The 27,541-nt window shown below is 42.4% G+C and overlaps 2 protein-coding genes across 2 annotated transcripts in view; one reads left to right on the top strand and one right to left on the bottom strand.

Moving 5' to 3' along the window:
• The window catches only part of LOC102862987, a 22,106-nt gene extending 21,828 nt beyond the window's left edge, over nucleotides 1-278 (bottom strand). Inside the window, exon 1 of the mRNA XM_006891092.1 lies at nucleotides 5-278. Coding sequence (XP_006891154.1) covers nucleotides 5-278 — 274 coding nt within the window. The remainder of the gene's footprint in view (nucleotides 1-4) is intronic.
• A 612-nt stretch (nucleotides 279-890) lies between these two features.
• PITPNA (phosphatidylinositol transfer protein, alpha) lies at nucleotides 891-27,258 on the top strand. Its single transcript, XM_006891091.1, has 10 exons — nucleotides 891-902; nucleotides 1,100-1,245; nucleotides 5,208-5,299; nucleotides 7,245-7,267; nucleotides 8,188-8,271; nucleotides 10,055-10,132; nucleotides 10,290-10,400; nucleotides 11,123-11,245; nucleotides 26,931-27,129; nucleotides 27,212-27,258. The coding sequence occupies exons 1-10, from the start codon at nucleotides 891-893 to the stop codon at nucleotides 27,256-27,258; spliced, it is 915 nt and encodes a 304-aa protein (XP_006891153.1).
• Nucleotides 27,259-27,541: the final 283 nt, after the last annotated feature.

Below are 27,541 nucleotides of genomic sequence, written 5' to 3'. Positions count from 1 at the left end.
TTGCGAATCTCGGGGTGGGTGATGGTGTTGAGCAGCCGCCGTAGATCAGCCTGCTTAAAGATCAGGTCTCCCAGAACCTTGCGGTTGATTTCACCATTCTCCAGCAACACTCCTGGACCGAAGGCCTCCACGATGCGCTGGTGGGCGGGGTATCCTGGCTGGACCACATACCGGGCACTCTTGTCCATGTCAATCACTGCACAGCCCAGCTGCTGGAACACCTGGGCCACAGAGCTCTTGCCCGAGGCAATGCCCCCTGTCAGACCCACCAGGAACATCTTGGCCAGGAAAGAGGGAGGTCAGAACACAGGGTACCAGGAGCCCGGGAGTCACGGGAGAAGAAGGCTAGAAGGACCAGTGCCCTCTGACCAGGCCCGGGACGCCGGCGCTCGCTCAATCTCGGTAGCACTTACTGGATGACTCTGGACAGGAGAGGCAAGGCCTCCTGTCCTGTTCATTTTTACACTACAGGAGTTGAGTGCATTAACTTCAGCTTTACCAGGAATCTGGAAAGTACCAGAAAGTTTCATTGCCAGTAGGACTCTGAGCTTTTCAGGATGAAGAGGGACTTAAAAAAGGGGAAAAAAGATGAATGGATGAGGCAGTTTGCAGCAAAGGTTGAAGAGTTCTCAAAAACACTGGGCAAACAACTCAGATTTTCCTATCTGTTCTTCAGCATATCGTCAGATCTGTTTAACTATATTAGATAAAGAGACTTCTAGCAACCAACCCAGATGCTGCTTTGGGACCTTACTATCAGAAACCAGCCCCAGGCAAAAGCTACCCTGGATTCTGTGATGAATATTTTTGGATGTGTGAAATTAAGTATATTTGTTCCCCTGTCTCTGTGTTGCCAGTAAGCTTTGTTGAATGATGGAAATGTGGGATGGATGAAAAGAAACGTAAGTGATAAAGAAAGGCCACAGGGCAGCATTCTCAGCACTTGGGTAAGGCCCAGTATAAAACTCCAGAATGAGCTTCTAAACGAGTGAGTCCCAGAGTAATTAAATTAAACAGTTACCCAAACTGGATTATGGATAACTGTTGAGAAGATTACGTTGAGAATAACTCGAATAACTCTTTGTTTCTGCTCCTGTAGTACCAAGTGGGGCAGCTATATTCTGTGGCTGAGGCCAGTAAGAATGAAACAGGTGGTGGCGAAGGTGTGGAAGTTCTGGTGAATGAGCCCTATGAGAAGGATGGCGAGAAAGGCCAGTACACACACAAGATCTACCACTTACAGAGGTATGTCACTCTGGCAGCAGCGCTCAAAGGTGGCCTGGTTTGAAGTGGAGATAGCGGATAATTAGGGCTACTTCCAGGTTATTATCTGGTTGCTCAAGTTATTTTACCTGTGAGAGTGGGTGTAGGTAGTAGTACTATGTTAGTTTTGTTTTATTATTTTAAATTATAAAAGTAATACATGCCCCACCAGGCTGCCAGTACTCAAAGGTCATGGGGATTGGGTGTTTTTTTTTTTTAATTTTTATTGTATTATTTTTATGTGTACTGTCAAATCAGATCTTACTGGTACAGGAGGAAATTGCTCCCTCCTTCTCCAGCAGAGCATCTGGTGGATTTGAACCGCATACCTCTGGGTTGCAGTGCTGCGTCTTGCCACTAGGCCACCAGAGCTCCCGGGGATTGGTATTTTATGGATCTTTCCATTGCCTGTGCATACACATATACACACATAAATAAATGTGTATATCAGTACATGTCAATTTCCTTTATTAAAATTTTTCATAGATGGAATCATACTATTCTTTTACTTGCTATTTTGTTCCTTTTCATATTAATAGTTTTTAACTATCAATATATCTCCCTCCTCATACACATAGTATTTTAATATTCCTTTTCAGATGTTTACAAATTGTACTGGAGTAAAAATCCTTTTGCATAAATCTTGATAAATTTGTGTCAATCTGTAGTAAGTGTATCTTTTTAAAATTCTGGTAGATACAATGAATCAGCTATAAGAGAGAGATTAGTAATTTTCTTTGGTTCAAATGCCTAAGTAATTCAGACAAAGCTTGAACTGATTTGTATACCAAAATCTGTAGCAAACCACACAAACTTACTGAATCTAACCAAAATAGTAGTATCTCAGTCAGTTAGGAATTGACTCCTACGGATTTTGAAAGCAGCAAAACCAAGCTAGTTTAAAAATTATCCAGACCTGAACAGCATAAACTTGACTCTTAATTACTGGTCACTAAATTGAACTAAAAAATAGAGAGCTCTGGTGGTCTAGTGGTAAGAAGCTACACTTCAATCCCCAAAGCGCATGGTTTGAATCCACCAACTGCTTTGCTAGAGAAGGATGGGTAATCTCCTCCCATGGCAGTTTACTACCTCTGTAAATCAGCTGGAGGGTCAGCTCTGAGTCGATTCCGACTTGGTGGCACACAACAACAACAACAAATTGAACTAAAACCACTTTTATTCTCATGTGGTGAAATTCCTGATGTAATGCAGTTTGCTGCTCTGGTGATGTAAAATGTTAACCCAGAGGTGTCCAGCTTTTGTGACTGCAGGAGTCAGGGGAAAGCAGCACTCTGTGGTGGAGGAAGCAGCACTGTGTGTGGAGGAGGAATCTCTTCCTTGTCAGTGCACTCTTTCTCTATTCTTCCCCCTCCATCCCACCTCTGAGTTGACTGACAGTCCTGACTGAGGAATTAATAGTTGATTAAGATTAACATGCCATTCACAATATGCCTTCCCCACAGTGTATTTGTATGTTAGAAAGAGATAATTTCTCAAGAGTCAGTTATCCAGTCAAAGTGGCAAAGAATGTGCTTTGTGGCCTATCTTTGTACTCTATCTTTCTTAGAAGAGAGGGTGTGAACTTTGAACAGATTCCCCAACTCCAACTCTTTCTTAAACACCAAAAACCCTAACTGTAAGAGGAGAAAAGCCTGCAGTGCTGTGACTGTCACAGCCACCTCTTTGTAAGGACAAAGATTTAATGTGGTTGTCATCGTGCTGCCCAAATCAAAAACAGGGCACCTCACCACTTTGTTTTTCCTCAGGTAAAGTCAAATGATAGTGATTCCATCTCCCTGCTATTTCTGATATTCCCATTTCTCTCCATCAGTTCTTGCATAGATTACTGCTGTTAGGCGCCATCAAGTCAGCTATGACTCAGAGTGACCCTATGAACAACAAATCTGAACTTTGGCGCTTTCCTGTGCCATCATCACAATCTCCTTCATGCCCAAGCCCATTATTGTAGTCATTTTCTGTCCATCTCATTGAGGGTCTTCCTCTTTTGCTCTTTACTTTTCACAGCTTTATGCATTCTATTTCATTTTTTACAACTTCTAGTTTTCTTACATTCATACTTTATATGTCCCGTGTTCCAGTTACTAATGGATATTTGCAGCTGTTTTATCTTGAGTTTTAACATTTCAGCAAATGAAGGTCTGAAAGCTTTTCTCCATTCATGTCATTGCAATAGACTTGACTTTGAGGAGGCAGCTTTTCCTCAGTAGTATTTTGAGTGCCTTTCAACCTGAGAGGCCCATCTGCCAGTATCAGTGTTCTTCCATTAACCATAGGTTTTTCCATGGTCTGCTATTTCAGAAGGAAAGGGCCAGTCTTGCTTCCTAATCTGGAAGCACTGTTGAAACCTGTCCACCATGGGTGACCCTGTTGATATTTGAAATACCAGTGACATGGCATACAGCATCACAGCAACACAAAAGCCACCAGAGTATGGCAAAGTGATAGACAAATGGTGGATCACTGTAGCAGCTCTTAATCGGTCTCCCTTCCACTCAGCTTCACAGGCTCTGGCTAGAAGACAGAGATATCATTCCCCAGCACAAGAGCCATAGATGGCTTTCCTTGGCCCTCATGTTACAGTACATACTCTGTCATTACATACCAGATCATCTTTGACTTCCTCTCTCTTGGTGTGTGCTCTTGCCATTCTCTGTCTCCCACCCGACCCTGAACTGAACTTCTCCGATCCTTTGTCTTATTTATTCTACACTTATTTCCTGAGGAGCTTCCACAGTCTGCCACACTTCCCCCCATGCTCTCAAGATGTACTGTTCACCTCTCCTGGCACACACTTACAGCATGTGCCTGGTTAGTTGTACTCTCACTAGACTGTAAAGTCCTTGAGGGCAATGCCATATATGTTCGTTTTCTGTATGTATCCTGGTATCCCGAATGTATAGACATACCCACTTGAATGAATGTTGAGTGACTGAACATTGAATGACTAAATCGCTGAGGAGATGCTCTGAATGGGCTCTTATTGGGGTTATACTCTCTTCTTTGGCTTGATGAGACAGCTGATGAGACAGATGGTTAGAATCTGCTAAAGCCTATATAAGTTGCCATTTAAAAATCAAGTGTGCGGAATATATGTTCTTTCATTACACCTCTTAATGTACATTTAGTTTTGTAACCTGAGGTATGAAGAGTAGAAAATATTTTTTCCTAGAAGGCATCTGGCTCTCATGTCCCCTGATTTCACCAAACATATGAAAGCAGATCAGATCATCTTGTGTCCCACTTAGCCAGTCACGCCAGTCTGTAAACCTATATTGGTATTTTTCTTGGAGATATCTTTTTTATTTATCCTTCTGTGGGAGCCAGAGCAGGTAGCCTGGAGGTCTTGGTTCTTAGAAGCTGGTAGGATGTGTGGGTGGATGTTACTAAACTACTGAGCTAGGATGTGAGGCTCTGACTAGTGAGCCTTTACATCCCAGACTAACCTGCCTAAATTATGCTGAGTGACAGAAATTTGTCACAGAAGGAAAGTTATGGTATAAGAGCACTATTATTATAATAAAAGACTGAGGGCATGTGAACACACACATAGAATGGACAAAGAGGGGAGTAAGGATAGAGAAGCTGAGTGAAGGGAAAGACAATATATAATGAAGGATTAATTATACATTATACTTAATTAGTTCCATTTATCAGTTGTAATTAGTGTTATAAAACAAAATGTGTATGAATGAATGATTGATTGAAAAATTAATAGGATTTTTAAACCTTCACACAGTAAAAATTTTTTAATGAAAAGTACATATAAAGAAGAAAAAGAGTAACCTGCTTATATCGTGGAAGCTTGCTAACGCTTCATGGAAGAAGTTAGAATTATGGCCTAAAGAGTGTGATAGAAAAAAGCCTATTGTTATCTTCTGCTCTTCTCCATTTCTCTTTATAACTCCTTTTTCTCACTATAGCAAGGTGCCGACGTTTGTTCGAATGCTGGCCCCAGAGGGAGCCCTGAATATACATGAAAAAGCATGGAATGCTTATCCCTACTGCAGAACTGGTGAGTGCAGACCTGAGTAGAAGCTAGAGATTGGGACTCCACATGAACCAGAAGTGTAGTTAAGAATGTCGGGGGCTGGGTGATTCAGGACTTTGGGTTCCATATTCTTTCTAGAGTAAGTCTAGGGAGCTCTGGTGGCCTTAGTGCTCTCCCATCAGGCCAGTTGTGTTACTGTCCACAGCAGAGCTGGCAGCCACCTGAATGGGCACTATCATGTTGTCATGGCCTAAGGTAGCCTAGAACCCCTCTTATTTGGGAATAGTGTGATCATTTGAAGTGTGTTTGCTGATTGCAAAAGTAATGTTCTCTGCTTGCAATTTACAAATATATAAAAATAGAAAAGAATAATCAGAAATTCTTCCACTAAGATTTATTGCATTTTTATGTAGTCTTTTTCTGTATGTGTGCATATATATAGTTATATACATTTTTAAGACAAAATTGAAATCATACTAAATTACTCATTTTTATTCAGGAGAGAACATTTTCTATGTCACTAGGTAGGTTTGGTTGTTTTGGTGTGTTTTTTTTAATTAATAGCTACATATATCCATTGTTAATTTGTTGTGGTCTTTTTAAAACAGTTCCCCCAGTAGATAGGAATATTTCTGTGTTAGTATGTTCTGTTCGTGTTTGGGTTGAAGAGCAGTGCTGAGATCCAGGGACTCTTGAGAGGCAGCCATAAGAAAAGCCTGTGGGGTGACCTTCTGGCCTGGAAAAGGCCAGACCTTCTGGCCTGGAAAAGGCTAGACCTGAACAAGAGAAAGCAGCTGTTGTTGAGGAAAGTTGAAATATGACAATTTTTAAGACAAAGGATCATAGTTATTCCCAAATATATCACGTGTGTGCGCTTGCGCAAAATATTGAGCATGGCATGTTCTTAAGGAGTAAAGCCCGTAGGACTCCTGAGAGCTCTGAGCCCAGGCTTACACTGAACGGGCATTGTTCAAGAGTTGTAGGGTGTGGAGGGTAGAATTAATTTCTTAATCCTGGCCAATTTTTTACATTGATTTTCTGAAAAGAAAAGGAAAGATTTGAGTTTCTGTGTAGAATTTTTGTTCTAGTCTAGACATTCTGGAGCCTGTTTGATTAGTTCAGATTTCCTAGCTCTCTAAGATTCCTAGATCTCAAAGGCACCTAGGAGTAGATGTCAGTCTGATTGATCCATGTCTCAGAGGGGTCCTTGGAGGTCCTCTGGAACTTGACTGTTAGGAGGGACTGGTTTTCCAGCAACCTCCATTCTGCTTACTTGTATTATTTCATTAATTGGGATGTGACGTTACCAAGAGCCCTAGTGGTGCAGTGGTTTATGAATCTGCTGCTAACAAGAAGTTGGTGGTTTGAACCTGTCAGCCACAGGAAAAAAAATGCTTCTTTAAAGATGTATGATCTAGGCAACTATATGGGGCAGTCCTGCTCTGTCTTGTCGAGTCACTGAGAATTGGGCTCAGTTAGGATGGTTTATTTTGGTTTGGCACTCCTTTAATTGGCACAGTCTGTAGCATGTTACACTGCTAACCAAAAGGCATTGATTGCATCCCCAGTAGTTAGTATCTACCAATGCCTTTGTCAGAGAAATATGGATGGTCTCTTACTTTTCAGATTTACAGCCTAGGAAACCCAGGAGGGCGTTGCTGTCAGGGCTTTTTGTTTTGTTTTTGTGATGGCACCTGATGGAAATGCTCTACCTATATGATCCTTATCCTGTGGACTTTAGGAATGACTGACGTCTAGAACACAAGGCTCTTTCCTGTCCTTCATGGCCACACAAAGGTTCCTTGACTCTGGAGATGAACAGTCATTGGTAGGCCCTGGGGAAGGAGTGTGTTTTATTGCTGTAGTTAAAAAGGCAAACACCACTACTTCTTAAGCATCAGGCAGGAAATGTTAAATTCTTAGAAACAAGGCGTGTGCACCCTTTCTTAATAGTGTGTCATTTGTCTAGGTGTGTCTAATCTAAGGCCAAAGGTGAATTTTCTTGATGTCTAAGAGGAGTGTGTACTGAGCATGCGTTGTAAGAACCTTAGCCAGCTTGGCATAGAGGAGGCAAACAGATAGGGTGAACGTCTCCATTCCTGGGGCAGGGCTCTGGGTGCAGACCTTGTGCCAACTGAGATGCCACTTTTCTCTGGGTAGTCCTGGGGAGAAGAGAGTGTGCCACTGTTGACCTGGGCTTTTTTTTACACAGCAAATACTATTTCACATTGTCCTGACCCTTCACCTAAAAAAAAATTATTATACTTTCTACATAGTCCATGAAGAAAAGATACAGAAAAGTTTGATTTTGTAAGTGAATGTTGAGCTCTCAGTCTGAGCCCCGCTTCATATGAAGGAATATGTTGAATTTTAGATCTTCTCAGTTAGACGCTGCCCTTTTATTAAAATAAGATAGAAACAGGCCTGGGGCGAGCTCTGGTGGCCTAGTGGCAAGAAGCTGCACTGCAGTCCCAGAGGTGTGCGGTTCAAATCTACCAGATGCTTTGCTGGAAAAGGAGGAACCATCTCCTCCTGTACCAGTCAGATCTGATTTGACGGTACACTCACACAAAAATAATAAAATAAAAATTGGAAAAAAAAATTCATTCATCCAGTCATTGCATAGCAGACAATTAGCACCTTCTGCTAAGGCTAATGGGAAAACTTAGAAATGGAATCTAACCTTAGATTGAGGAACCTAATTAATGTCACTGAATTGTACATGTAAAGAATATTACATGGCAAATATTTTGTTGCTTTAACCACTCATCCATTCGTTCAGATAATTTCACGTGTGATTCTTGACCAACAGGAATCTCATGTCTGAAGCTTTGGAAATAGCAGTTTCTAGATATCTGTTTTGAATGCTTGCTGCTGACAAAATCTACTCTGCATTCCACCTTCTTTCACAGGTGCATAAATTGGAGCCTGAGACATGGAAGCATGTGGAAGCAGTATATATAGACATTGCAGATAGAAGCCAAGTACTTAGCAAGGTAGGAACTATTTAAAGACGTACGGTGAAGTTTGAGATGCAGAAATGGCTTCAGAGTATTAGACAAGCCACAGAACCATACCTTACTTTGCCTCCAAAGGAAGTTCTCTCTGATGTTCACTATTTTGTTTTCTTTTTAAAAACCGTGTTTGGTAAGTTTGCAAAATTTCCTTATCCTGAGTTACCAGTGAGTCTTGCCAACTCCCGGCAATGTCATGTGCTGTAGAGCAGAGCTGCACCATGTGCCTTCTTGCCTCTAATCTTTATGGAAGTAGATCATCAGGCCTTTCTTCCGTGGCACTGCTGCATAGGCTCGGATCACCAGCCTTCCGATTAGCGTCTCAGACAAACTTGGAATCTTGAGTCAGGAATACAGTAGGAAAACATCCTGCCCCATCCTCACAGTCTCTCCCATGTTCAAGCCTACTGAAGCTAGAAAGGAGTTCCTCACATTGATGTGTTTTCTTTGGCCTCGGGATCTGAACTGTATAGATACTGTGGTAGTGCTTAAGAGTATTTTGTCCTGTTACAGTAATACCCTGAAAAATAAAAACTCCATTCTCAAATACAAATATTATATAAAATACAAATATTGTATAAAACCATTATTGTAGAATAAGTATAAGGACCCAAGAGGGGTGGTAGAGGCTGGAAGCAGAGAGATGTGGATGTGCAGGGGGAGGAGGGATTAATTATCGGGTTGTACAATTTGAGGGCTGAGGGGGTAAGGAAAATTGAAAGAATTTGTTCAAATTTATATTGGAATTTTTTAAATAAACTAGTAGAAAATTTTTAAAAAAGAGATAAACAAAAAATTTTTTTTCTATTTAGTAATTAAAAGCCATTTATTACCTATCTGCTCTGCTTAGAATGCTCCTCTTGTCCTGGTGCCTACAGGCCAAATGAGGTCTGCAGAGTGCACGAAAAGACATGATTTTTGACCTCAAGTTGTTGGTAGCTTTTCAGTAACAAACATTGCAGTGGGTGCTTGAGAAAGGACAGGCCAGTGCTGCACTTTGAGCTCAGAGAAAACAAGAACTACATATGTCTTGCTCAGTGTTGGGTTCTTGGGAATGAAAAGATTAGATTTTCTTTGAGTCGTCGCTATTCTAATTTAACAGATTGGGGATTAGGATTAATTAAAAACTCAAATTTATTGCCTTGAATTCCAACTTTTGGCAGTCCTCCATCCCTTTTCCAAACCTGTAAATCACAGAGTCTGACTGTGTCAAAATTTCCTGGAGGAAATTTCATTCTAGTGACCTGGTTAGTAGGGAGTTGCACTGTCATCCCAATGAGTTAGTTCAAATCTGCCAGCTGCTTCATGAGGAAAGATGGGCATTCTCCTTTCGTGTGATTTTCAGCTTCAGTACTGGCTGGAGGGTCAGCTGTGAGTTGGTTCTGAATCAATGGCAATGCATAAGTCACCAGCAGATTCTTACCAAGTTTGAGGTGGGCTCACAAATCTATTTTGAAAAGGCCCTCCCTGGATATGCACTCCTGTCTTAAGCAGTGGAAATATGTGCTGACTCAGATGCTTACATACTTGTTAAAATTTGGAAGCAAACCCTGACTGAGAAAAGAACACAGGGCTCTCCTCTGAGGTGAATGTAAACAGTTCTATATTTTGTTTATAAGTTTTTTCCATATTTGCTGCATATCAGCTTCATACTGTTGCTGTCTGTGGTGAAAAAATTGATGTCTTTTTCTCCATTTCCCTCCCTCCCTCCTCTATTCTCTCTCCTTTCAACACACTTTCTGCCCCCTACACCACAAACCCTCAGGATTACAAGGCAGAAGAAGACCCATCAAAATTTAAATCAAGCAAAACAGGCCGAGGACCTTTGGGCCCCAATTGGAAGGTGCAGTTCACACTCTTGCCACCAGGGGACCGAGCAGGGTGTGGCGTGGGCATCTGTCCCAGGAGGAAGGGAATTGCTGGGGCTGGGCTAATAAAAAGGTCAGTTAGGTTGGCTTTGTTAACTTACTTGCCTGCTTGTGGGTGTGTTTCTAATGCAGCAAGAACTTGTAAATCAGAAAGACTGCCCATACATGTGTGCATACAAACTGGTTACTGTCAAGTTCAAGTGGTGGGGCCTGCAGAACAAAGTGGAAAACTTTATACATAAGGTAAGTAACCAGATTTCCCAGTGACCTCTGTGTGTGTTTGAGGGGAGGAGTGGGGTTTGTCCATCAGTAGAAGTTCATACAAGTGCCTCATGCTCTCATGACCTGCATTGCAGGATTGAACATTAGCATATTTTATAGTTTATGATCCAGTAGGGGATATGACATGTGACAGGGAAGGAAACTGAGGCAAAAGACGGAAATAGGGGTTTGCTTTATTGAACTACAATAAGATGTACTTTCTCTTTTCTTGAAGCTACAAGTCACTAGACACTGAGCCAAATTCTTCAGTGCCTGAACTACTAAAGTAGGCAGACTGAAGGAGTTTTTGTAGCCTTTTAACTCTCAGATATGTTGGAGCTTTTCTCTACTGTTACCAGTTTTAGCCTTAGTTTTAATCCCCAGAGACAAGGAGGAAAAACATGATAGAGTTGTTTGGAGAGCTTACGCTTGGCTCTTAGGCTTCCATTTTGGATAGTAGTTTAAGCTCTAAGGCACCCATCTTCTTTGGGGGTTTCTGCTTGAATCCATACTTGTCAGACATATGAAAGTAAAGGGGGAAAGGTCACTGAGTGTCTTTCAGGGATTGGGGACTGATTCACGTAAGCAGGTATCACTCCTCTGCCTCCCCAGTGAAGTGTGTGGGTCTGCGCAGAGCTCACAGGGAGGCGGCTGCAGCAGAGGCCTTCACCTTGAGCTCTTACTTGGTGTCCTCCTTTTTATAGCAAGAGAAGCGTCTGTTTACAAACTTCCACAGGCAGCTGTTCTGTTGGCTTGATAAATGGGTTGACCTGACTATGGATGACATTCGAAGGATGGAAGAAGAGACGAAGAAACAGCTGGATGAGGTAAGTGGGATTCCAGAGGAGTCTGGCTCAGGACTCTTAAGTAGATAAGTGATCGTAAAGAGACTGTCTTGCTGGGGCAATTTACTGAGGGCACTAACCTGTGGTTCTAGGAACAGGTCAGTATCTCCTCTGGGTAAGGTACAATGCCACACCATATGGGAACCATAAAGAAAGCAACCTGTGCTCTTGAATTTGCAATCTTGCTGAGGTCATGACACATCCACAGAGACAAATATGGAGGTCTGTGCTGAATGCCAGATGAGTGAGTGAGTTGATGCAGTGGTTGTTCAGAGCGCAGGGGTTCATGCTGGGACACAGAGTTGGAGGTGACCCCAGGAAAAGGCAATCTGGACTGATCCAGGAATGCCAGGCACATTACACAAAAAGGATGCAAGAGCACATGCAGAAGCCGACTACTCTATAAGATTGTTTAAAACTATTTTTAGAGTTTGGAACTTTTGCCCTTTTTTTTGGCCTTGGCATGGATCCCAGAAGAAGGGTGATCTGTTCCATGGGAGCACAGAGACCCACCACTCTGCTGCTTCTCGAAAGGTTTCGCTGAGAGGCACATTCTGTGTTGGAGTACTCACTATATGCTGGGCCAGCCATTATGGGCTTTTTCACACACCTTCTCAATTAGTCCTGGCAAAAACTCCTAGGGAAGGCATCATTGTTATTCCCACATTCAGAGGAGGAATGGGAACTCTGAGAGCTCAGGACTGTACCCAGGGTCACAAAGCCTGTAGGTCACTCAGCTTACATTCTCTTACATGCTGTTTTAAGGCTGTTCAGGCTTAGGACTAAAATAAGGCAGGAAGCTCTTTCCTAAGAACTGCCATCCACTTTTCCTTTCTTCTCCATTTGTGAGTTGGCGTGGAGCCTGGGCATCCAACAGAGGTATCATTTTACAGCAGCCTTGCTCCACTCTCCAGCAGGGCCTCAGGTAAGAGCCAAGCCCAGCTGCCCTTGGAGCCCTGTGCTACACAGATGCTCCCTACTTCGTTTACTGGTTGAGAGTGGATACTGGGTCCAGCGGTGTGTTCTCCTCAAGCCCAGCAGGTAGTTGTTTTGCCATCCAGGGATGACACTTCTTGGCTGACTCACTGGTTAAGTGGCGCACTGACTTGGTTCCTGTGGCAGCAGATGTTTTGGTTATTCACGCAGCTCCATTTGGCAGTGAAGTGTCAGGATTTTGGAAACAATCCCTCACTCATCTGCTAAGGATGAAAATTCTAGAAATATCCAGGATCCTCAGTAATGTCCAGGGCTCTGGTAGGTCTGAATGTAGAATTGAGAAATACTTGAGCCTTTTGGTCACTCCAATTTGACAAAAAAGGCAGGAAAAAAGGTTACCAGATGGAGGATCATAAAGTCAAAGAGTTGGGTTTGTTGGTTGTTGTTTTTTTAATTAATAACTTTTTGTTATTATTCATTTACATTGTGTTTAATGCATCTGAAGTCAAAGGGTTTGACCCAGAGCTTTAGCCATCCACTGCCTGAGAAAGGACTGCATACAATACACTGGGGCTCAAGGAGATTCCTGCTAACAACCTTCTGCTCTTTGAGTAGAATTCTTGTTCTGAAATTGGAAGAACTCTCTAGAGAACCTGCTGGCTCTGCCTTACTCACATCCACAGTTTGAAAGCGTGCATAGTTTAGAGTTCTTTTTAAATTACCATCCCCCCCCTCAACATTTTTTCCATGTGAAGGATTGTGTCAAAAGCTTAACTAATTGCTATCCTCTGAAATAGCTGCAAATGCAGGAAATCTCTTTGGAAATGGAATTTTAAAATAATCTGTAGTGGAAAAGAAAAGCCAAATCAAACCCATGTCATTATACAACATGCTCTGACCTCTTTAGCAATGGGACAGGGGCTGTACCCCTGGTTCATTTGTCTTGTTTTTTATTTCCTTCTGAAGATATACTTATTTTATGAAAGTTTAAAGCTCAGGATTCCAATTATGAGGAAGCAGCATTCCTTATCTGCCCTGCAGTTCTTAGAGTTGTCTCGTTTGTTTGGTTTCTTCCAGGTTTTTTAATAAAATGCTTATGCTCAGTTCTTAGTCTCTCCTCTGCTGGTGGTAACTGTGGGATTCTTCCTTTAAAAGATTTCGCTTTTTTACCACATTCATCACATGCACACTTGCCCTCTTGGTCTGGCTATATCACCATTTCTGGTTAATCCATTATTCAGCATTTCTATTATTACGACTTTTTGTCATCTTTTCCCCCAACTGAGCCAAGTAGTCTGCTTTAACTTTTGTTCCTTTCTTACAGTTTTTTTTCTTTAGGTAGAAATTGGCCCTCGGCTCTTGGCTGGATGCTGCTGTGTCAGCACGTGGAAGCCTGGGTTCAAACTCGAAATAAACTTTGTTAATTCGGAAAAAAAAAAAAGAAATTGGCCCTCATAACTTGACCTTCTAATTTTCTTTCTTTCTAATCTCTACTTTCTGGAAGAAATTTTATAAAGTTAACTTGAAAAAGTAAGCTTTCTTTTACTGAGCTTATAGAATTCTGAGCATTTCTTTGGGTGTTCCTTTGGCTTAGTCTTTAAGCACTGCTAACCCAAAGGCCAAGGTGGATGTCAGATGAGACTCTGAATATTGCATTAGAGCACCGAGAAGCCAAAGCTAAAGGAAGAAACCAAGAAATCAAAGAGCTAAACAGAAAATTTCAAAAGGCAACCCGGGATGACAAAGCAAAATATATAATGAAATGTTCAGAGAGCCGGAGTCAGAAAATCAAAAGGGCTGAACTCGCTCAGCGTTTCTTAAGCTGAAGGAGCTGAAAAACAAATTTAAGCCACGGGTGGCAATACTTAAGAATGCTTTGGGCAGAATATTAAATGATGCAGGAAGTATCAAGAGAAGATGAAAGGAATACACAGAGTCACTGTATCAGAAGGAATTGGCTGACACAGAAGAATTTCGTGAAATGACATATGAGCAAGAGCCTATGGTGATGAAAGAGGAAGTTCAAATTGCTCTGAAGGAATTGGCCAAAAACAAGGCTCCAGGAGTTGACGGCATAACAATTGACATATTTCAACAAACACACACTGGCCTGGATATGCTCACTAAGTTGTGCCAAGAAATCTGGAGAACAGCCAGCTGGCCCACTGATTGGAAAAGATCGATATTTGTTCCCATTCCAAAGAAAGGTGACCCAGCAGAGTGTGGAAATTATCGAACAATATCATTGATATCACATGCAGGCAAGATTCTGCTGAAAATTATCCAAAAATGTTTGGAACAATATGTCAACAGAGAACTGCTAGATGTACAGGCTGGATTTAGAAGAAGTCGTGGTACTAGGGATATTATAGCTAATGTTAGATGGATCTTAGCAGAAAGCAAAGAATACCAGAAGAGTGTCTGTCTGTGCTTCATTGACTATGCAAAGGTTTTTGACTGTGTGGATCACAATAAGCTGTGGCTGACTCTGAGAAGAATAGGAATCCCAGAACATTTGATTGTGCTAATGCGAAATGTATAATTGGACAAAGAGACAGTTGTCAGAACAGAGCAAGGAGACACTACATGGTTCAGAATCAAGAAGGGGGTCCGTCAGGGATGTATTCTGTCTCCATACCATTTCAATCTGTATGCAGAGCAGATCATCCGAGATGCTGGGCTATACGAAGAGGAATGTGGCATCAGGATTGGTGGAAGAATCATCAACAACCTGCGTTATACAGACGACACAACCCTGCTTGCTAAAACTGAGGAAGACCTGAAGCGCTTGCTGCAGAAGATCAAGGACTACAGCCTCCTATATGGACTGAAGCTCAACATCAAGAAAACAAAGATTCTAAGGGAAGCTCTGGTGGCCTAGTGGCAAGGAGCTGCAACTACAATCCCAGAGGCGCACGGTTCGAATCCACCAGATGCTCTGCCGGGGAAGGAGGGACAATCTCCTCCTGTACCAGTCAGATCTGATTTGATGGTACACTCACACAAAAATAATAAAATTTAAAAAAAAAAAAGATTCTAACCACTGGGCCAATTGGCAGCATCAGTATGGATGGTGAAGAGATTGAGATTGTTAACAGTTTTAATTTACTTGGCTCCACAGTCAACACTCTTGGTAACAGCAGCCAGGAAATCAAGAGATGAATTACATTGGAAAAGTCGGCTATGAGGGACCTCTCAAGAGTACTGAAGAGCAACAATGTCAGACTGGAGACTAAGGTGCGCCTGATCTAGGCTATAGTCTTTGCAGTTACATGCTATGCATTAGAGAGTTGGACAGTGAATAGGGTTGATAGAAAGAGAATTGATGCCTTTGAGCTGTGGTGCTGGAGAAGAGTGTTGAATATACCATGGACTGCTAGGAGAACAAACAGATTTGTCCTGGAGAAGGTGAAGCCAGAATGTTCCCTGGAGTCAAGGATTCTGAAGCTTTGTCTGACATATTTTGGGCGTGTTGCAAGGGGGGACTGGTCCTTGGAGAGGGACATCATGTTTGGCAGAGTGATGGGGCGGCAAAGGAGAGGAAGACCTTTGATGAGATGGATTGATTCTGTGACTGGAGAGGTGGGAATAAGTGCATTTGAGATGGCTAGGTTGGCACAGGTTAGAAGAACGTATAGAGCTCTTGTACATAGGGTCGCTATGAGTTGCAAGCAACTCGATGGCACATAACAACAACAACCCAAAGGCCTTGCATCTCTTGCAATTTACACACCACTGGAGGATCAGCAGTGAGTTGGTCACTTCCAATCCGACAGCAGTGAATTGAGTCTAGAACATTTGCTGAAGAACAGCAAAGATACTGTGTGTTAAAATTACATGATTAATACTCTGCAGCATTTCTTTCATGACTGTCTTTTATGGGTAATCTTTTCTGTAAGTCCTAATGCCTCTCTTCGGGCCTCTCCCCACCCTGTCCTATGACCATTTGGCTGATGAGTCATCCATTTTAGATTCTGATTCTCCCCATGTATTGAAATGTCTAGCCGGACACACACACTTGACAGTTTCTGGTTTAGGATTAGGAGATATGGGTTCTGAGAACTAGGCTGATGAGGAGAAACCATTCTATCCCAGGCTCATGATGGGCCATGAAAGAATGTGAACGGTAACCTACAGCACAGATGTAGGTCTTTGAACATACTGGTCATATCTCAAAATACTGGAATAGATTTGTTTTAATTTTTCAATATCAATGTGATATAACTGTTACAAATTTTGGGGGGAAGGGAGCTCTGGTGGAGTAGTGGCAAGAAATTGCACTGCAATCCCAGAGGCATGGGGTTCAAATCCACCAGATGCTCTGCTGGAGAAGGAGGGGCAATCTCTTCCTATACCGGTCAGATCCACTTTGACGGTACACACACACAAAATAGTAAAATAAAATAAAATAAATTTAAAAAATTGGAGGAAAATAATGAAAAGTAGAAAGAAAATAGCTTGTATTCTCATTATTTAAAAGAACATTAGTCATTTTTATACATATGTTACCAATAAGATTATATTGCATGTGATTGTATCAATATTTTCTCTGAACATTATAACAAAGCATTTTCCTTTTCATTAAAAAATCTTTCTGCTGGAGAAGGAGGGGCAGTCTCCTCCTCTACCAGTCAGATCCAGCTTGACGGTAGATGCACAAAAAAAGAATAAAATAAAAATTAAAATTAAAAAAATCTTCACAGGCATACTTTTTGGCTGCAAAAAAGAAAATAGATTTCTAAAAAGCTTTTAAAAACATTTTCAAATGTGCCTCATACCTGTGATCTTTCAAGAATGGAAATTTATGAAGTCTTTTCTGTCCTTTGCCTGATTTTTTTTCCTCCTAGCTTTTGAAAAATGGGACTTTACAGCTCATATAATTGCATGTAAACGTATAGTCCATATATAGTTACAAAAAATAAAGTTACCTGCATATATACTATTTACTTGGTAGTAATGCCAAATCCACAACATTGAATGGGTAGTTATTTTATTATTATTATTATTATTATTATTATTATTATTTTGTGTGTGTATGTCTGGTGGTTTCGAACCATGCGCTTCTGGGATTGCAGTGCAGCTTCTTGCCACTAGGCCACCAGAGCTCCCCTGAATGGGTAGTTCTTAATCAAAGGAATATTTCATATTTAAAAGTTAAAACAGTGTGCAAAAGGTATAGAAAAAATTAAGTCAAAGTCCAAATAAATATTAGATGAATATATAGATAGATAAAAGTTCCTTCTAATCCCAGTCTTCATTCCCTAGAGATAACTATTGCCAAGAAGGATACACTTTTTAAAAGAAAGTAAGAAATGAGGGTTTCATATTATCAATCTATCCTACAGCAACTGGATCTAGAGAACACAGCAGACATCGGATACAAATTTCTCATGTCATGTCGGCACCAGGAAGCAGACCAGGAAATGAGCATTTTTAGAGCATTTCATTATAAAAATGAAACAATTTTTATATCAGTGGCACTTTCTGGGGGATCCTTGTCTCTGACAGCAGGTTGAACTGTCATTCTGTCTGATAAGAAGATGCATCTTCAAGCAGCAGGAAAACAGGATGTAGATCGGCACTACTAAATTAAAGCAGGGCATCAGACTCTCAGGATACACAAGGGTCTGATGGAAATGCAAGAGTTTTCCTTTCATAATATTAAATTTAGTATCTCTGGTTATTGAAAATTTATGGAAATAGTAATACTTAAGACATTTGAGCAGATGTTCAATGAACAAATGTTTGTCTTTGTAAAAACTATTTTTACTTTGAAAAGAAGTTCAAACTTAAAGAAAATTGGCGAGGATAGAGCAGAGAACTCTTGTATACTTCTTACCCCAGAGACCTCATTCTTATTTTTTTTTAAACTGAGTTTGGGGTTTTTCCTTTTTTTTAATTATTATTTTAATGAAAATTTACAGAGACTTTGGATTTCCATTCATTCATTGTTGCACTTTTCTCCCTTCGGCTCCCCCCCAGGCTTCTCTTTGAAAAGTAAAAGAAAAATTTTTTCCTTGTTTTAGAGACCTCATTCTTTTATAGCAAAGGAACTAACCCAGGACTACTCCTGCCCTGGGGTCACATCTTTGTAGTACCTTTGAGTTCGATATAGTTCCTCCATTTTTCCTTGACTTCTATGACCTTGACTTTTTTTTTTTTTATGTGTACCGTCAAATCAGATCTGACTGGTACAGGAGGAGATTGCCCCCTCCTTCTCCAGCAGAGCATCTGGTGGATTTGAACTGCATACCTCTGGGACTGCAGTGCAGCATCTTGCCACTAAGCCACCAGGCCTCCCTGACCTTGACATTTTTTAAAGATTAAAAACCATAACATAAAAACAAACCCACCACCATCAAGTAATTCTGAGTCAAGGCAGCTCTTCAACTCTCTAGCTCTCCGTGGCTGTAAACCTTTACAGGAGGAGACTGGCCATCTTCCTCCCTCAGAGCAGCTGTGGATTCAAGCCATTGGTTTTCAGTTAACAGCCCAATATATAAGCTAGTCATTTTACATAATATCTTCCAATTTGATTTTGTCTGATGTATCCTCTTGATTACATCCAGCTTGTGTATTTGAAAGTTTACAGATTTGGTGCTTTTCTAGTATACCCTGTGTATCTGTCCAAATACTAATGTTAATTTTGTTCACCTGAAGCACAGCATTCTCATCCAGGATTATCTTGTTCTTTCTCTAACACAGCCCTGGTATTAGCCCTTTCTCTAAAGAGCCTGATTCCTTTTAGTGGAGGGTGCGTGGTTGGAAACTACCAAGATCTGGGTATGAGATGCCCTTATTATTGTTGAAGTGTTCCTAGACCCTCTCCATGGATAGTGCTAGGGAACTTTGATGTCTATATTTATTTGTATATATTTCTGATATATATAAATTGAGACTTTACAATTGCCTCCAGTTCCCATCTAAAATGACAGGATCTTTGTTTAGGGAAATTTTTAATTTGTGAAATAATTTTTTTTAATTTTTTAATTTTATTTTATTTTCTGTGTGTGTGTACCATCAAATTGAATCTGACTGGTACATGAGGAGATGGCCCCTCCTTCTCCGCCAGAGCATCTGGTGGATTCGAACCACATATCTCTGGGATTGCAGTGCAACTTCTTGCCACTAGGCCACCAGAGCTCTCCTTAATTTGTGAAATAGTTTTTGAAACCTCATATCTGTGTTAATTAATGTGGGATAATTAGTCACAAGTTTTTTTTTTCTTTTCATTTTTTATGTGTGTACCGTCAAACCGGATCTGACTGGTATAGGAAGAGATTGCTCCTCCTTCTCCAGCAGAGCATTTGGTGGGTTTGAACCGCTTACCTCTGGGATTGCAGTGCAGCTTCTTGCCACTAGGCCACCAGAGCTCCCCTAAGATAATTTTCTTTTAAACGTTTTAATGTGATCATTAGAGAAAACGGATTTTTTTTTCTTCAACAATTCACACTCATTTTCTGACATTTATAATCCCTGCATTGTAACTGTATGCTTCCCAATTCCTCCTGATGCCTCCTGTTTTCATCTGTCCTCCTTGCACTCTGGGCCAATTGCTGCCATTTTTATCTCGTATGATTGATTGTTCTAAGAGGTACTTTCTTCCCTGGTGCCATTGGTCACCTTGCAGACCTGCCTGTCGTTTGACTTGAAAGTGAGTCACGGGGGTGATTTCTGTTCCAAGCTTGAAGGGTGACTGGGGTCCATAGTGTTAGCGGTTCTGTCTGTTTCTATCAGGCCAGTAAACCTGATCTTTTTTATGAGTTTGACTTTTGTTCGTACTGTCAGGAATCTCATTGAGTTCCTTTCAGAACACTCAGAAGTGGTCTCTGGGCAGCATTTGGTTCTGCTGGTCTCAGGTTCTACAAGCTTAAGTTCACATGGACCTTTTGACCTTTGATTTCCTTCACTTTTTGTTGCTCCAGAGAGAATTCAATAACTGTACTTCATTGGCTGCTTACAAATGTTTAAGACCCTGGCCAGTTGCTACTCAGGTCTTTGCAGAGACTGTTATGCCAGTTGACCTTAATGTCTTCTTTGACTATGTGATCATGATCCCTAGAGGAACAATAAAGATTCAGGGAAGTGAGATTTGAGCAGAGACAACAGACATCCCAGGTGGTGCTAAGAGACTGTTCAAAGGTCTAGGATTAATCAAAGAAGATACTCACTTGATGTTGGAAAACAGATATTTCTATTTGGAGCAGAGGCTTTTTGCTGGGGACAATAGGAAGTGAGACATTATAAGACTAGGTAATTATATGACTTACTGGCTGGTCTATCTTCTATAGGTTCTTTAAGTCTGGAATCTAAAAAATCTACAAGTGTCCCAGGCAATTATTTTGATCCGTTAAATCTATAATCATTACAGAAGCAGGCTACCCCATCCTTCTCTTGCTGACTCCTCTGTTAGCAGCCAACCTCTTACCCATTGTGCCACCAGGTCTCCTTTACAGTAGTTTGTCAGGGGTGGGAGTGTAAACATTAGAATCTCTGTGGAGGATGGGAGAACTCTTACTACACATGCTGGATTTTGCGTGGATGTAGGGGTGGAGGGCCAACAGGCACAGGATTGTGATGTGACAGGGAACCAGGCAGAGAGCAAAATTTGAAAAAGTTTTCTAAGACAGAACCACTAATAGTAAGTCAAAATCTCTACAAAATGTAACAGTGTTGAAGTTTCAGGGAAAAAGCAGAATCTAAAGAGGACTGTAGCTTACATTTCTAGCTTCTTCAGACCTTGTACACACATCCCCTTTGCTATAGGAAAGTGCCTAGAATAAAGCAATAATAATGTGACCATAAGACAGTATACATGCTAAGTACTGTCCTTGAGTCATCTTTCTTAATTACTCTTTACAACAACCCTTCAATGTTTGTACTATTATTATTTCGCCTTATAGTTGGAGAAACTGAGACTTATTAGAAAGCAGTGGAGCAATTTGCCCAAGGTCACACACTAGTGATGGAGCCAGAATACAACTCAAACACTTTGATTCTTAGATGCTCAGTGAGCTAAATGAGCTAAATGAATAAAGAAGAAAAGTAGAAAAGAAAGCTAATGATACTGAAGAAACTTTAATGGGATGTTAAAATACACAAATGATGTAGACATTCTGCAGCTAGGTCCACAATTTTCTTTCAAGTCTGAAAGGATTTTAGAGATATCCCCTCCCTAATACTCCACCAACCCTATGAAGTTGTGCCCACTTCTGCTTTGGAGATGCCAGCGCCCACCCAGAAAGCAGCCCACTCCATTTTCCAGCAGCACCACACATCTGTGAAGCTATGACCCACCCATGCACTTTCCATTCTGGCTTTCTTGAGACATGTTTAGATGCCCACCTGATTACTCTTGCTAATTAACTAGATGGTGCCTCTAGGCAGAGCTTGGGACGGGAATTCCTGGTCTTCTGCCTGATCACTCCTCCTTCTCAGCCTCTCCTGAAATGTTGTTAACCAGAGAGGCCTTCCTTAGCCAGTTTACTAAAATAAACTAATTGCTGTCAAGTCAGAATGGACTCATAGCTGACCCTCCAGTGGCTTGTTGAGGATATAAATTGCTTGGAGAACATTTCCCCTCTCTCCTGCAGAGCTGCTAGTGAATTTGAACCACCAGTGAGGTGTGCCCTCAGGGTTAGCAGTGAGATTCTTATGGCCTGCACCATTAGAACTGCTAGCTTACTAAATAGCACCTGACACTTACTTGTTTTCTTTCACCCTGCCTCATATGTAAGCGCCTTGTCTCTTTTGATTCACTATTGAGTCCCCAGCCCCAGAACAATTCCTGGCACCATTGGGACTTTATGAGTATGTGTTAAATGAAAGCAAGGGAGAATGACTTAAGAACCAGTCTCAATTCTGGGAAGCTGGAGAGGGAAACAAATAGTGGTGTGGCTTTATTTTATATTGATGTTGTGATGAGTGTATGCAGACCCTGCGTGCACACACAAATAAACCCTGCATTTTGTCTGCTGGCGGGAGATGCTTGTTACTTGCTGCTTTTTTTATTCTAGATGAGACAGAAGGACCCAGTGAAAGGAATGACGGCAGATGACTAAAGCCACCCCTCTCCCTTCTGCACTGTACGTACCACATTTTCACTGCGCCTGTCATGGGAGCTAAAATTTGTTTGAGGCCTCAAGGCCTAAGCATCTCAATTGTGAAATCAGAAGCCTACTTCATTCGCATCCTTCCCACTAGTATTGATGATGACTAACACGCTAAACCAGCTCTTAGGCTTCAAGTGCCATTGAGAGTGATTGTGAGCATTAGGACATTTCAGGGACATGTTGTTTTATAGAGGATACCTAGATGGGCACAGAGTGTTAAGAAAAGGCAGGGAGGCATGTGGGCATAGAAGCCAGGCTTGTTTGCTAGTAATTACTCTTCTCCTCTTATAACTTGAACTATTTCAAATTGAAGCTGGCACTTTGTATATTTGTGGTACCAAAGTGCCTTCATAAATCCCACATGCTGGAATTCCCTGCCCTGCCACTGGAAAACTTGCTGGTCAAATAGATGTTCTTAGCAGTCATTGTTGTCATGGTACTTCATTTATTCCTCCTTTATAGTTCCATAATAGCCCCACCAGAAGCATCATCTTTTCTGTGTTGGAAGAGGAAGACCAGGTTGGGGTTTCCTTTGTTCAAGACTGTCACCAGTAACTCCCATTAACCCCCATGCTGGTTCCCCAGGGCCCGCACACTTGCTTTTTGCAGCCCAGTATCTGAGAGTGTTCTTGGTCAGAGAATGAAAAACACAGTCCTGCTCCCTATGAGTCTTGAAAGTTCTTTTCTTTACCTTTTATTGTAATTTGAGTAGAAATTTACGGGGCAAATGAAAACTGCCTGTCCTCCAGCACCCGGGAGGCCCAGGTTCTCAGCAGCAGTGACGCAAATCTCTGCTGTCCTCCCCTCTCCGTGCCCCTTGAAGCTGCTTTGGGACCTCGGAGGGCAGGGTGAAGTGGAGTGTTACAGTGCTGGCTACTTAGTCACTTTGGGGGCCTTAGTGGGCTCCCTTTCCCTGTGTCTAACCCCCAACTGCCCAATATCCTTTTCCCTATTAAAGGTGTAACTGTAGATGTTTTTTTCTTTTTCCTGGTTGCTTCTTTAATAATTGTCTTTCTCTTCTAGTTTTTCAAGACAGTGGTCAGCAAGAAGGCCCAGCAGCTCCACCCTCCTGAGTGACAGGCCATCTTTGGACGCAGCCTTTCTGTGCCCATTCTTCAGGCAACTCTCAATCCCTCACTGTAGCTACTCCTAGATGCCCTTTATTCTTGTGAACAAATAGACCGTCTGGTATTACGAAGCCCATGTGTTCGGGAGCCTGCTTCTCTGGGATAGTGTGGCGTGTAGGTTGCTGTATTTACAGCTCCTCCCTCTCTCCATTGTGTTCTGACCCATTTCTCTGTGTGCCCTCCCCCACCCCAATTTTATTTCCAAGTGACATTTTTAGTCTTTCAAAATAGCTGCCTTTTGTGATGTGGTGATTTAAATGATTAAGTTTGTGTTCAATCTTAAGGTAAACTGAGGTATTCTGCTTCCTGGGTAGATCTTTGCTATTTTGAGTGTGTACCTGGGGAGAGGGGAAGAGTTCAAAATACAGGGCTTTCTCCTCTAGTTCCACAGAATTGTAGTGTGGCTTCATAACTCTGACATCTGTTCCTGGTAAACCACTGGTAGAGTGTTCTAGGCATCAAGCAGCTCAGCCAGTCTTTTAAAGAAAATGTAACGAGTTCACATAACCCCAAGCCCTAGCCATTGCAACTCTGGCCACTATGAGGAATACCTATGGCTTGTCGGTCTCCTGTCCCCTCTCTCTGAATCTCTCTTCAGAACCCATCATTTTCCCAAGCCAGCTCTCTACCTGGAGAAACTTGCCCACTTTGGCCCTTAGAATTGAATTGCCGTATTGATCCTCATCAGTCAGTCTAACTCCTTAGGACCTCTGTGTGTCCATGCTCCTCTTCCCTTTTGGGCTGGTGCTGCCACTCAGCAATAATCCTCTTTTCTCTGTGCTCTCTTAGATCCCTCCCCTGTTTTGGAGGCTGGTTACGGCCTGAGTCCTGATCCTTTCATGCTGCGCAAAATGAGCATGCAAAAAGCTCCCTTCCCAGCAGAACATGTTCCCTCATCTCTCCAGCATTGCTGGAAAAGCATTTGGGGAACAAGGACTCAACTGTCCTATCCCCATGCTGCCTGAGTTCTGTCCTGGACAATCAAATGCAAGAGGTGATTGTAGTACAGAACTCTGCAAAAGTTAGAGGGGAAGGAAGTCCAGGCTCCAGATAAATGGAACCTACTGAGGGGTTCACAGTTCCTCAGCAGAGTTGGAGTAGGCCTGCCTAGTAAGAGAATCTGAGCTAACTCTGGGGTCACCTGACATTGCTGTCCCAAACCTTGTGAAGTCAATTGAACTGAGTGCCGCCATCCAGGACTGTGCTAGCCTGGATGCAGCTGCTAATGAGAGGTGGTATCTCTGTGAGAGGAGGGGGGTGGGATAATTTATCCTTATGTTTTTGTCAAGTTTGCTTTGCCTTATTCATTTCTAAGTGCAATAAGGGAGTGTCTCACAGGATTGTACCTGGGACCCCCTGATGGATGCTTCCCTGTGACCCTTCTGGGATAAGGGTAGACAGACTCAGACTCCTCAGGATGGTTAGCTCTGACCTTCACTGAGGCCCCTTAGGGACCAGGAGATGTGCTATACAGACTCTTCCCTCCTTATTAGTCTCCTCATGGTGTAGAGTCTGTGGTAATGATCTGGGCCACTCTAGTTGGTTTTTAGGTAGCATTTATTTGTCTAGGAAGGTTGGAGAAGAGGCATTCCACCTGGAGAAAAACATAAATATTTTCCTATAAGCTGTTATAGCTATTTGTGCTTAAAGACTTCCTTTCTTCATTCATTAACTAGGTGAAGTCCAGATGGGGGTTATCCTAAACGAATCAAACTGATTCTAATCAGAGAGTTGTATTTGTGGTTTGATGATCAGCAGATGTCTCTTCCTTCAACTCTTCTTTGAGATCCATGCATATCACTTCAACTCTAGTGGGGAATTTTTCTTTAGCTATCTTTTCTCGAGCTCTCCAAACCTTCGGTTGTCCTAGTTTAACCTGGAATAAAAGCATCTACATGAGCTGAGCTAGAATTTCCAGGAGTCAACCTGGATCCTGGGCTCCTTCCCCTAAAAACATAAAGAAGGCAGTTCCCTGGTCTACTCCATCCTCTTAAATGGTTGCTGCTGGACAACAGTATTGGCCTCTTTTATGTACCCCTTCCCTCCTCACCCACTCCACTAAACCAACTAGCACTCAGAGGGGTTTAGAATGAACTGTTCAGCTCTGGGGGTAGAACCTGAGAATGTGCCACACCCCTTGGACCAGCTGGTTCCATTAGACTTCCAGGGTATAGTCCTGTCTGGAAGCAGCAGTGCCTCTGGGGAAGGAGTACTGGACTCTGGCTTCTTATGAAGAGAAGCCAGAGGAGGGGTTCAGTATTGTGGGCACATGTATACCTTCCCAAGTTCTCTTAGACTCCCTGCTGGGACCCCTTGATTTGTTTTGGTTGGTTCCTAGTGCTACTTCTTTTACAAAATACACTTTGTAGAATTGATTAGATTACCTTGTTTATTTAATGTGAGTTTGTGCCTTTTTGTCTCAATCTTCCAATACAGGTATATTGGGGGGGAAAAGCAGTCTAATAAAATTCTAGACAGAGCTCTCTGGAGTCCAGCTTATTGGTGATGTCCTTATGTCCATTTCACAATTTATGTTATCCTCAAACTCTTGCTGATGATCCCTCTTTTACCAGGGAAAGATTAGGGAAAACTACAAGCTGTGCCTGGAAATTTGTACAGGTGCATTTCTGTACATTAAAATAGGCCCTTATCAATTTACATATGCAAACAAAGAAACCCTAAGTTAGCTGTTTTATACTGGAAGTTATGTCCCTTATCTCCCTACCAAGCAAGGCATTTATTGTGGAGTTCTTAACCTAGTTTCCAGTTGGGGGAATCGCCTGAGGTTTGCTTATGAAAATGCAGTGCTTTGCTTTTCTCTCTGAAGAGCCATGTCTTCATACCCTCAAAGGAATCCCATGTTCCCCTCCCCAAAAATAGGGTCAGGGCCAGGGATTTGTAGGAAATACTAGATCATTGCCAAAATAAATACTGATTTTATATCTGTGGTCGTAAAATAGAGGCCAGAGAAGATTAGCATACCCCCTGCGCAAGGAAATTTGTGAAGCGTTCCATATTTTTGTGTGTCCGAGACAGTAAGATTGGCACAGGATAGAGCAACGTATAGGGCTGTTTGTACATAGGGTCACTATGAGTCGCAGGCGACTCGACGGCACAAAACAGAAGCAAAGGCTTGTTCTTCATTAATTTATGGTTAATTTTCAGAGAGTCCTAAAACGCCAAAATGACCACGTGAGATAAGTAACTAAGCTTAAAATTAGTATAAACCTTAAACTGCTTTGCAATCTCGAAGGCGCGCTGTTCAGATGCTCCGCTGGAGACAGAGGTGCAGTCTCCTGTGCCAGTCGGATCTGATTCGAGGGTACACACACATACAAAAATTAGTATAACACTTGAAATTGGGAGTAGAAAGGACAACTAGGAACGGAGGAGCTCACTGATTACCCTTCGGAATTGCCTGTAATTGTCAGGGAAGAGATGGAGCACAGCGGCGAGACTACCTCGCCCCCCGCCTCCCGCCCCCCATTCCAGCCTGTGGGTGTTGGGAGACTTGGAGGACCGTGCGCAGAGGCCACCGATTTGAGATCATTAGTGAAACGACGGGAAGTGGCGGGGCAGTGCGGGCGTGGCGGTGGCTTCCGCCGGAAAGCCAGGAGGCCGCCTCGCGCATGGCTTGCTGGGAGCCGCGAAAAGTTCGGGGTGCCGGTGTCCACCGCACACCGTCTGCCGGGTGTGGCAGTGCTGCGTCTGATTTTGACAGCAAAGGGCACGCCTCTGACGTCCCATGATTCCCTAAGCCCTTCTCCCGTCAGCCTTTCACGGTTTCGCGCTCGCTGGAGAGTCCCGCCTCTTTCCCTAGGCCGCACCAATCAGAGCCTTTGATGCTCTCAAGACCCACCTCTTACGGAAGCCGAGGCGGAGATTCTGAATCCGGAAGAAAAACACCACTGCTAGAGTGAGTTCCCCAGGAGCTGAAAGAGGTTTGTCGTGCCAGGACGCGGTAGAATTGGGGAGACTGGAATCTGCTGCACCCTTCCGTGTGGATGATGGCGGCCATGACCGTGCAGAACCCGACCGAGCCGAAAGTCAGTAAGCTCAGGTGAGGCAGTCTGCACGTTGGCTCTTGGCGAGTGACCTACCTG

The sequence above is a fragment of the Elephantulus edwardii genome, unplaced genomic scaffold (genome assembly GCF_000299155.1).
Source record: "Elephantulus edwardii isolate Elephantulus edwardi_28Jun2011 unplaced genomic scaffold, EleEdw1.0 scaffold00094, whole genome shotgun sequence".
In the NCBI taxonomy this organism is placed as follows: Eukaryota; Metazoa; Chordata; class Mammalia; order Macroscelidea; family Macroscelididae; genus Elephantulus; species Elephantulus edwardii.
The sequence above is the reverse complement of the archived record's forward strand: the minus strand, read 5'-3'. Positions and strand labels throughout refer to the sequence as shown.

Bases quoted from the DNA above. Each gene is read 5' to 3' on its own strand.
- PITPNA (XM_006891091.1), top strand. The intron at 10,133-10,289 runs GTGCAGTTCACA...TTTCTAATGCAG, and splicing joins CTTTGGGCCCCAATTGGAAG to CAAGAACTTGTAAATCAGAA. The intron at 11,246-26,930 runs GTAAGTGGGATT...CCCCCATTCCAG, and splicing joins CGAAGAAACAGCTGGATGAG to CCTGTGGGTGTTGGGAGACT.